The 11,975-nt window shown below is 37.0% G+C and overlaps 1 protein-coding gene across 5 annotated transcripts in view; it reads right to left on the reverse strand.

Moving 5' to 3' along the window:
• rnf19a (ring finger protein 19A, RBR E3 ubiquitin protein ligase) overlaps positions 1 to 6,122 on the reverse strand; it is a 43,036-nt gene extending 36,914 nt beyond the window's left edge. For all 5 annotated transcript variants that reach the window (XR_010897271.1, XM_067411085.1, XM_067411088.1 and 2 more), the window contains exon 1: positions 5,973 to 6,122. Coding sequence is in view for 4 of the 5 variants with exons in the window: in XM_067411085.1 (XP_067267186.1) it covers positions 5,973 to 6,003 (31 nt within the window). In the remaining variant the exon portion in view is untranslated. The remainder of the gene's footprint in view (positions 1 to 5,972) is intronic.
• Positions 6,123 to 11,975: the final 5,853 nt, after the last annotated feature.

Genomic DNA, 11,975 nt, shown 5'->3' on the forward strand with positions numbered 1-11,975 from the left:
TATTCTTCACTGTATAAATTATATACATATTAATCCTTCTTTATTGTGATTAATCTTCCAATTTGTTTTTGATTACATTTTAATGTTTTTTTTGTAAGTTTAAATATGTATGAGATCTCCTTTACTAAATCAGGGGAGGGAGAGAGAGAGAGAGAGAGAGAGAGAGAGAGTAATGCGCATTTGTGCTCTGTAATGTTTAGCTTGTGTGGCAATTTGTTTGGAGTGAAAACGGACGCAATAAACTTTATAAAACATCAGTAAAAGTTTGGTCATCGTTCGGATGGGGTCCGCTACACTTATGAAAGTTACAGAAGTTATTTAGTCAAGAATAGTGTGCGATCTTTTGTTATTTGATTAACATTAAAGCACAGACAGCAGCGCTAGGATTACGCAACAGTCATTATAAAGCTCAGCGCCTTCACACAGTTAATTAATAAACCATCGGTTTGTTATATCTGCCTTTTTCCTCCTACAGCCGATATGCCGATAATTGAACAAAAATCAACCGATAAATATCGGCGGCCAATACATCGGTGCATTCCCAGTACGAACTGAAATTATGATTGGGAAGCGACAGATTTCAAGTAACTTCTTCCACAACTTTCCCATTATAATATGAAGATACACAGCAAGATTAATAAACTCTAGCTGGTGAATGATATAGTATAGTAATACTGCTGTAGGTTGAGTGGCTAATCTAAAAAGGAGCTTCACTCTCAGATCCTGAATGAAGGACGAGATTAAGACGTCACCACCAGATCCAGACGCTGCCAGTTCAGCTGGCCTCCCCAGGTCATTCAGCAGTAAGATTTATCTTCAATTAATGAGAGCTAAACAGAGACTTTCTATATATGGCTGCTGTACACAATGTCTGCTGGGGAAAGTGAAGCTGAAAATAATCAACTGTGTGTGTTAGCATGACAATTTCAAATTTAACTTCACTGGCAACTGTATAACAAACAAAATGAAACAATGTAAACGCAGTCATGCCTCCGCATCGAAAGAACTGCATTCATGTGGCTTTCAAAACAGCACGTTGCTTGCAGTCATTTTCACCTTCATCTCCAGATATATAGCGCTTTTATGAAAGTGAAAGTGTTCGGGTCAGATTTATCTGTAGCTTTTAGGAAATTACGGCTTTCATGCAAAATGACGTAAATGCACAAGTGGCTTACATGGAGAAATTCAGTATATTATTTATTTATTTATTTATATATATATATATATATATATATATATATATATATATATATATATATTATATATATATTATATATATATTATATATATATTATATATATATATATATATATTATATATAATATATATATATATATATATATATATATATATATATATATATATATATATATATATATATATTTATATATATATATATATATGCTGGGCAACGATTAAATATTTTAATCGCGATTAATCGCATGGTTTTTCTGCGATTAATCGCAGCATGCGCAAAATTCAATAATGAAATCAAAAGTAGTGTATTGCGTAATTTTATTCTTTCAAAGTATTGCTATATGAACAAAAGTGCAATAGATAATACGAACCAACGTCACACCTCGTTGCATGCCGGGGCGGCGCCGCCATTTTGACAGGGTCGCCCTCCATTACTCGTACTGAAATTAATACGGATTCTTGCTTACCTTTTGTTTTGTTTCTGCCATTAAGTGGAACGTTAACATTTTTAATGGTATCGTTTGCATGGAATAGAAGCTATTTTATCGCATCGCATGATCATTTTATTTATTTTTTCACTGAAGTTTTGTAGAATTTCGTTTACAGTGTTGATCTGTTTACCGTGTCGCACGCTGGACGCTCACTGCTGCGTCAGCCATCGTATGAATATCATCGTATGAATATCCAAATAAATCTATGTAATTAACACACTGAGAAAAGTCGATTCATTTATTTGTTGGAAACGTTTAAATGATGCTTAAACGAGCATATTGAGTAGGCCTACTTATTGTAATTCCCCTTTTCCATGATCACAGATGAGGAGAATCAGAGATTATGGGTCAAATTCAGCGGACAGACGGACACGAACACACTGTATTTTTATATTTATTTTAACAAATGACAACCACACTAAGCCTTTATAAAACCGTTATGAAGAAAATTTATAAAATGGTTACATTTTAAGTGATACTGAAAGTTTATATTTTGGTGTCATCCGTTTTTCTGCATGTGCTTTATTTGTAAATAGAATTTGGTATCTTTAATATCAGTCTAAGTGCATTAAGCATTTTCTTGAGATGACATGAGAGGAAACCGTTTAAGATATAAACGTGTTGCATTCATATTTTGGGCTCATTTGTTTATCTCCACACAGTATGCTTTAATAAACATGTACAGAATTGTTGGTCACATGAAGCGTTTTGTTAAGCATTTGAATGTCCCCGTCAAGTTCTGCTAATTCACGAGCGCAGTGAGAGTCAGACTCGCAAAGGTAATGTTAATTATTAAACCAAACGAAATCAAAACGTTCAAAAACACTTAGCAATGTGATTCTTTTATTGAGTGATAAGCAGTGGGTACCTTTTTCCATTTTTCTGTCCGCACCAGATATTTTCTTTTTCGCGCTGTAGCTCTCTTAGGCACACAACAAATGCTTTCACTGGTTGAGACGCGTGATGACGCTCATCCCAAGCAGCCAGTAGCCTACTGATAAACATCCCACCCCTCCTGTGACCCATGGTTTGTGTTGTATTCGGTTGTAGTCTATTTATGTGTATTCAAACGCAGTGAGCAACGGACTTTCAAAATAAAAAGTACGTTAACGCGCGATAAACTAATTGTCGGCGTTAATTAATGCGTTAACGCGATAAAAACGCATTAACTTGCCCAGCCCTAATAAATAATATATTATATATATATATATATATATATATATATATATATATATATATATATATATATATATATATATATATATATATATATATATATAGTGTTTATTCTTCTACATGAACGCCAGGTGATTCATGTTCATTGTCCTTTTCAAAAGGGCAGATTCTGTTTACAGTACATAGTACTAAAGCCCTGCCAGATTAAAATTCATAGAAATGGCGTTACATAGACACTATGTACACACTTCCTTTAAAAAACACGTGTCTCCCTAGATTTCCTGAACACTGTTTCACAAGACGCAGTCACCACAGCAGTAGAGGAAACACTCCCATACAGAAATGCTGGCAAAGAACAGAAAAGCATTTTCATACAACGTACAGAAAACATTGGCACATGGGTAAAAGTAAACTTAACAAACAAAGTAAAATGCTATTACAGCACTATTTAGACAAATATAAATATAAATAGAACTATATTAGCATCCACACCAATGCACAATAACTTTAACCATACAACGCAGTCATCTTGTATGCAAATGTAAACGTTTGAGCTCTTTAAAGTCGGGTAGATTCTGATTGGCTGTTTTTATTGTTAATCAGCTAGAAAAAAATTATTCTGATAAGTGATTCCACTGATATAGTATAGGCCTAGTTCCTCAGTATTGTTATGGTTATAGTTGTAGTGTGGACTTCTTTATTCTCAAAAATTCTCAGCTCAAAAGCAAGTCATAAGAGAAATTAAAAAGTAACTAGTCATTAGATAAGTGTCTGCAGCACAGATCACTGTCAATAATGTCTTTGAAACCGTTGCATTGTGGGGGCTTTTGATGAGCGCAAACATAAATGCTGTGGTCACTTATGAGGCCCTGACCTCTGCACACAAAAAAATTCATCAACTACATTACAAAATGAGAACCATTGCTTGAACTCTCATACCTGAGGCAGCAGGCAAAAACATTTGTTTCTACAGCAAAGACTCGGTACATTAATTCTTGTAGGAAAAAGTTTTCCATGACATTAAACTCTGTGAACACACATTGGCCATAGATGTACTACAACAACATCCCTTGCCATTTTAAGGCCTTCAACATACACAAACTCTTATTAGCTCAGTTTGGTGTGTGTTTAGTAAGCCACCTGACTGCAAGGCACTTCCAGCTCAGGCATAAAGCCCCCATTGTTCTCCCACTACGCAGAGAGAAACAAGCCCAAGACTTTGATTAAGGTCAAGAACAAGACCATGGGGAATTTGTAAACAAGATAAATACACACGGATCTCAACGTCAGACTGGTTTGCTCCCAAAGAACTTCTTCATAACCTTCTCAGCAGATCCTCTCCTCATTTGTGGTCATCCAACTAGCCAAAACTGGTCTAATAACCTGGGGCAGAGTGAGGTCATCTAGATTGAGGAAATCTGAATCCTGATCCTACAAAAGACTGCTTTGCATTAAATAGCACATAATGGTATCTGTAACTTTTAATGTGACGATGCCTTCCGTTCTACTTTAAAATGCTCCCGCAAGTGTTTGAGTAAGTGCTTCAAAGGTTTCTATTTACAGAGTGTTTTATCAGCATGGAGCAATGTAGCCAATCACAGACATATCTGCTGAGCGTGTGAACGCGATGACCATTCAAATGTGTTTTGTTAGTTAGACAGAATCTGCTCAACACTGCTGAGTTTTTGCCGTTTTGCAAACTCCTTTTATAATGAATAATTTCATTATAACCAACAAAGTATAAATACGATGTCAATAAGAGTCGCTGCACAGCTTAATTAATTAACACAGGAGTTTTCGCAAGAGCTGAACTTCGTGTATCTTATGTTATAAGGATATGGATTATGGTTAGTATATGGATTGACAACTGTATTTAAATGTGTGACTGACAGACAGTGATAACCATAGCAATGGACGGACTGTCAACCACTATGACAAATGTATGTGGTCAGCCGCTGCTTCTCTGGGGCTCAATATGATGTCGCCCTGTTGGTTTCAGATCAAAATCAGACCACATTGGTAGACATTGAAGATAAGCTGCTTTCATACAGGGTTTACACCAAAATCCTCTATTTCGCCACTGCCAGAATGATGTAATTAGACCAAACTTGAGATCTTTATTGTTTTGGGATTTGTGACACACAAGTATGTTCACCCACAACTCTACATTTCTTTATCTGAAATCTCTAACAGCGACCCAGACTAATACGTCAAAGTGGGCGCTGAATCAACATTTACACCAGACACAGGTCAACACCTCTCAACCCACAGTTTCCATAGTTCTGAGATTAACACTAGTTTTAGCTAAAACAGTTGCGGGAATCCTACAACTATGATCCTAGAAACTAATTTTACTCATTTTCACTATTACTATAACTCTCTTGGGGAAGTTGGGGAACAAACCTTACACTAAATCAGCCTTTGAACTCACTCTGGATGACGTAAGACTGCCATTTATCAACATATATCTGAATTCTCATTTACAGCAAAACGCACTCGATTTCTACCGAAGTGTACTGTTTCGGGCGAGATAAGATAGCTATTACAGGAAATAATCCAACGTACAACAAGTAACAGCAACAGTCACTGAGAAAATGACTACAATTTGGCGTAACGTACATTAAATATTAGGCGTGCAATCTGTTGCAAAATAAACCACTAAGCCATTAACAATGAGTCGAAAAACAATCTCCGTGTATAACGCAATCAAATGTTTAGTGACATCTAACCGCAGTGATAAAGCAGATAAATGTTTTATTTTAACAGACTTCCTGGTTACAAATGAGTGAATTTAAACTGAGCAAACAGAAACAAATGGACAATGCGATAACTGGCTACATGCCTACGGTAGGTCCATCTAATGTCGGACGCACCACAGGCCCCTTTAAAGCGATTTTACTTCCCTACACACCAGCTAGCGGGCGTACAACATCAAATAGTCGCTTATTTGTTGTAAAAGGACAAATGCGAGCATCGACTTTGTGTAATGTAAGTGTAAATGTTCGCTTTCACATTCGCCAGCGAGAGCGAACTGTGAAAGCGAACACACGACCGTTAGCCTAACCGTCAAACTAGCCTTTTATATCATGAAATACAACGGCGACTCACCTTTCAAGTCATCCACGTAAAAGCATTTCATTCCAGGTAACAAATAAAAGCAAAAAACTCCGAGTGTGGTGTAAGAAGAAGGCTACTTTAGGGAGTTGTTTTGTCGGGCTGAAGTCGGGCCGTTCTGTGTCCCGTCCTCCGCTCGCTCACTCGCTCTGACTCACTGGCATCCGTCTCGCTCTCTTCTCACATATCAGTTCAAACTCAAATCTCGCGAGAGTCGACGTGCATTCCTCAAAGTAACAATTAAATATTCTAGTGTTTACATGAACCCATTTCCCTAGACTCGAGGTGTTTGTACAATGTTTTAATCCAACGTGTTTCTTTGCTCGTTTCTTTATTTGTCACAAAAAAACTGACATCTATGCGTTTATAAATGAGGAAATTAATTGATGTCATTTTGTTTAAGATACGTTTGTTTTTGTAATATTTTTTACAAGTTTATTTAATATTTTAATTAGGCCTAGCTACTTAATATTTTTTTAGTAAGAATTGTACTGAATGTACGTTTTCTGTACATTTTTGAAAAATACAAAATAAAATCAAATGCTTTATTTCATGTTTATTTCAGAAAAGACACAAATCAATCAAACATAAATGTAGAAAAGTAAATATAACAATTTGTGACAAGTATGATAGTTGAAGTACAGTAGTTTTATACCATTTCACAACTTTTTTTAATTAAATTTTTATCTTTTTTTTAAATACCTGGACATATGGTAATCATTCTTGACCATATATCAAATATCATATGGTATAATTTGTTCACTTTCCTGTATAATACATAAATAAAGCTTTAAAAATGTAAAGACTATTTATTAAAGTACCATCACTGTACCAGACAGTCTTTTTTTTGTAAGGGTATATTATTTATATAGTCAAATAAATGGTTTCATGTGTCCAGTAATGTTACAAGCCGGGAAACCCTGGTAATTTGGATCGTTGTGGTCAAAACTCACACAGTTAAATGGCAAAAGCACTTAAGAACTTATTTCCATATGGAGCAATTCAGCAGCTGCCTGACGGTGCCCAAACCAGGGGTCTAATTATAGAGAGTTTAAACACAAAACTGTCCTCATATGAAGTTAATCAGAGCCAAGCAAAATATTAAATTTTGTTGGATACTGGTTAATGATGACAGGGCACATGGTTCTAGTGTTTTAGCTTTTGTGGCGTCCCCTATTTACAAATGTGATGTGATCTGCAATCCTGTATCGGAGTAATGTTTTCCAAAAGGAATTTTCCAGATCTCAAAACAATTTGGAATACACCAGAAGACAACTCTCCTCACATAAAGGAATGATGTGCCTTGTGTAATGAGAGCTAGATGTCTCATCGCACACGCCCAGTTACTCACGCAAACAATAGCACCTTACAAAGCAATCACAGGGCCATTTGCATCTCAGTGTTGTATGCATCACAGCTCATGTGCATATGTATGTGTTCTCTTTGAGAGTCCTTTTTAATTCTAATGTGAAAGAGAGTGGGGAAACAGCTTTTACCTCGATTTACACAATATACATCCCTTCTAAAGCTGCTAAAACCTGGCAGAAACCAAAAACGGGCCACGACATCAAGGTTTAAATATGAATGTGAAGACAATGGGTGCATCTCAATCAGCTCCATAGCTTCCTTTGTCGTGAATCAGCATATCGTGTACCCGAATATGGGCACAGGTAAGTACGGTAAGGACCCTGCTCACTACACATTGGGACACTGATGACTTTAGTTCCAGCGACATATCAACATCCTCATTGTACAAGGTATCACTACAGGTATTTCTGAACAACAGCAGAACTGATATCTTCCTGACATTATTTTTTAATGTTACATTATGATAAATACCTGGATTGTTACATATACGTGCAGCATTTAAGAAGACAAAATCCTTAGCGTTGTGCCCTGATTTTATCAAAGGACTGGATTTAAACAGTTAAAAAGAATGATTTCTGATTGAATATTCATAATAAATATATATTTTTGGCATAACAAATAAGAAAATAAACATCGTAAATGTTCTTTATCACTAGAATAAAAATGAAATAACCTGTTAAACATTAAAGTATTATGCATTTCCTTATACAGAACCCTTTTTGGCATTCAGTGTTCTTTAAAACGGAGTCAAGAATCCTATAGGGATCTATATTAAACCCCACTGAACCTTTTCTTGTGTGCATCCTCAAATCAATGTTGTTGTTTTTTCTGGCAGAAGGGACACACATTCTTTAACAAAATCAGTATTGTCAGCTGAGTCCATCATGAGACACAACAGGATGTAGAAAAAACCTGAATCGTTGATAAATGATTTACAAGGATCAATCACAACTCATTTTATTCCGTCTGAGAGAGGAACCAGGGAGTTTCTATTATGTCTGAAAGGTTTCCTTGCCTATTTTGCTGTGTTTGTTGACAAAGATAATGAATAAAATGAACTAACTCATGATCAATAGGTAACATGAATGCATTTAGTGTATGTTACTATTCCTCAAGGACTGCAGTAAGGAACCCTAAAACACATGAAATTCAATTCTGCTCACATGTAAAAGTCAAGCATTTTAGCATTATATACAAAGAGAATCATCAAGCTTAAAAGGTTAGTTCACCCAAAAATGAAAATTCTGTCATTTATTACTTACCCTCATGCCGTTCCACACCCATAAGGCCTTTCTTAATCTTCAGAACTCAAATTAAGATATTTTAGTTGAAATCCAATAGCTCCCTGAGGCCTCCATAGGGAGCAATGGACACTTCCTCTTTCAAGATCCACAAAGGTACTAAAAACATATTTAAATCAGTTCATGTGAGTACAGTGGTTCAATATTAATATTATAAAGCGACGAGAATATTTTTGGAGCACCAAAAAAACGAAATAACGACTTACTTAGTGATGGCCGATTTCAAAACACTGCTTCTGGAAGATTCGGAGCATAAATGAATCAGTGTGTCGAATCATGATTCAGATCGCGTGTCAAACTGCCAACGGCTGAAATCACGTGACTTTGGCGCTCCGAACAGCAGATTCGACACACTGATTCATCTGTGCTCTGATGCTTTCTGAAGCATTGTTTTTAAATCGAACATCACTAAATAAGTCGTTATTTCGTTTTTTTGGCGCTGCAAAAATATTCTCGTCACTTTATAATATTAATATTGAACCACTGTACTCACATGAACTGATTTAAATATGTTTTAGGGAGGAGCCAAGGTGGACACTTGAGCCCAACCGACAGTGCTGACGCTGATTCCGGCTGATTCCAAAGGCCTGAGAGAACCAGTGACATCAGACTAGGAGACTAAGGCGGAATCATGGTGACACGTGGCTGAGGTGGAGTCAGGGTGCCATAAAACTGCGGCGATGATGGTGTGAGTGAACCCTTAGATCAGGGGTTGGCAAGTAAATTTGGCATTGGGCCAAAAAAATGTTTGCTACTAGATGGTGGGCCAGAACAAATTCAAAGGATAACAGTCTGTGACAGACTGTTACAGTCTCTTTTGTAACTGGTAGTGAGCTGTTACTCTGTGTTAAATCCTGTAGTAGGACAGTCATTAACAAAAAGCAACATTTGTGTGGCGGTGTCCGGGTTTTACACTGGATAAATTAATAAAGCAGAGTAGTGACACGCAACCTGGCAAGTATCTTCATTCATTAACTTTCAACAGACTGTCTTGCTAAAACACACATATGTTGGAGATGCGGAATGGATAAAAATAACTCAAAAAATAAAAGAGGACTTAAATAAGCCCGTTAATGGCATGTTTGAGTCACACTCTAAACGAACTATGTTTTATTTCCTCTTTCCATGTTGTGAATAATAAATGTGTATCGTTTTAATTTGCTTGTTACACAATGGAGCCAAACTTTTTGTAATAATTATTTGGCATAGCCTATTTTACACTCAGAATTATTCCTTGGCATTCTCACGTACTAAACTGCGTTTTTGTTTTTTTGTTTTTTAATTGTTTGCATACTGGAGGTACGCTATTATGTCTTGTGCAGGGTGATGTTAACATTTTAAGCTAGCTGGTGAGAGAAAATGGCACTATCAAAGAGTCTAATGAGGAAAGTTGACAGCGAAAATAGGGCTTACAAAGAAGAATGGAAAGACAACTAAACGTCAAGACTATAGAATAACACAAGACATGTCACTCATAGGCTGCGTCCGAAAACTGGAAAATGCTGCCTTCCGAGGACACATTTCAAGGTAAGAAGGCATCAAGGCATGTCCGAATCCAATGTTAGCTTCACTTCCTCTCTGATGAGATACCTTCCTCAGATCGATTTTTGTAGGAAGCATAGATGTATCCTTAGCTGCCTTTGATATCCCACAATCCTGTGCTTTCCATTCTGTGACAGTTGAACTAGAAAAATAAAGATGGCGTCCGAAGGTTGCGTTTGCTGCTCAGTTTGTGTATAAATGTACGATTCTGATCAACATATTTCAATTTTGATATCATTTCTATCGAGAAATTACTACTGTAGTAATTAAATATTTGTTTAGTTCTCACCAAAGCTCGTGCTATATTGCTGTAGATCATTAAACTGTTACACTGCCTCAGAAGTCTGTCCGAAATCAATTTCGTGAGGTACCTTCATTCACAAATGCTGCCGTACAAGTCATTCTCTTATAAGATAGCGAGGCAGCAAGACAGCTACCTAGGTTTTCGGACGCAGCCATTGTTTTGAATGGGAGAAAGTGTAACGCGCAATATGGCAGAATAAGTCCCGCCTTCAAAATAAGAGCCAATCGCCGACTGGTAAAGTCATCGCGTCACTGCAGCGGCCGTTAGAAGCACTGGTTTCTACAGAAACAGTCAGACGCGTGCCTCAGAAATGAGGCACAAGCAAGACCGGGGCTGCGTCCGAAAACTTAGGACTTGCACGGCAGTGTTTGTGCATGAAGGCACCTCACGAAACTGATTATGGACAGACTTCTGAAGCAGTGTAACAGTTTAATGATCGACAGCAATATAGCGTGAGCTTTGGTGAGAACTAAACAAATATTTAATTATTACAGTAGTAATTTCTCGATAGAAATGATGGCTGCGTCCGAAAACTGAAAAATGCTGCCGTCCGAGGACACATTTCAAGGTAAGAAGGCATCAAGGCCCGTCCGAATCCAATGTTAGCTTCACTCCCTCTCTCATGAGATACCTTCATCTGATCGATTTTTGAAGGAAGCATAAGTTAGATGTATCCTTAGCTGCCTTTGATATCCCACAATCCTGTGCTTTCCATTCTGTGACAGCTGAACTAGAAAAATAAAGATGGCGTCCGAAGGTTGCGTTTGCTGCTCAGTTTGTGTATAAATGTACGATTCTGATCAACATATTTCAATTTTGATATCATTTCTATCGAGAAATTACTACTGTAGTAATTAAATATTTGTTTAGTTCTCACCAAAGCTCACGCTATATTGCTGTAGATCATTAAACTGTTACGCTGCCTCAGAAGTCTGTCCGAAATCAATTTCGTGAGGTACCTTCATGCACAAACACTGCCATACAAGTCATTCTCTTATAAGATAGCGAGGCAGCAAGACAGCTACCTAGGTTTTCGGGCGCAGCCTAAATCAAAATTGAAATATGTTGGTCAAAATAGTACATTTATACACAAACTGAGCAGCAAACGCATTTGTCATCATTTGAGCGTTTGAAAAACAAAATTATGAGACAGTTGTTGTCAGATTTCATTGGTGATTTCAAATATGAAATTTAATCGAAAGCTTGGCAAACAGCTTTAGAGAATTTGATGTTTCCCTATTCAAAGAGATAGGAGCTGCATGATGCCCAGGATGCCCAAGAGGCATTTCAAAGATGGCCGCCGAGTGAAATGACTTGTCTTAAAGGGACTTTGCTATACATTCATCCTACCTAGTTTTGTGAATGCAGAGCTATGTGTCTTACCTGCAACGAAGTTGTCGCTGTTTGCAAATAATATAATATTAGTGATAATATCAAGGTCCCGCCCACACTCCAGCAGAATCGTTTAATACTGTCGAACAA

This window comes from Chanodichthys erythropterus, chromosome 15 (genome assembly GCF_024489055.1).
Source record: "Chanodichthys erythropterus isolate Z2021 chromosome 15, ASM2448905v1, whole genome shotgun sequence".
In the NCBI taxonomy this organism is placed as follows: domain Eukaryota; kingdom Metazoa; phylum Chordata; class Actinopteri; order Cypriniformes; family Xenocyprididae; genus Chanodichthys; species Chanodichthys erythropterus.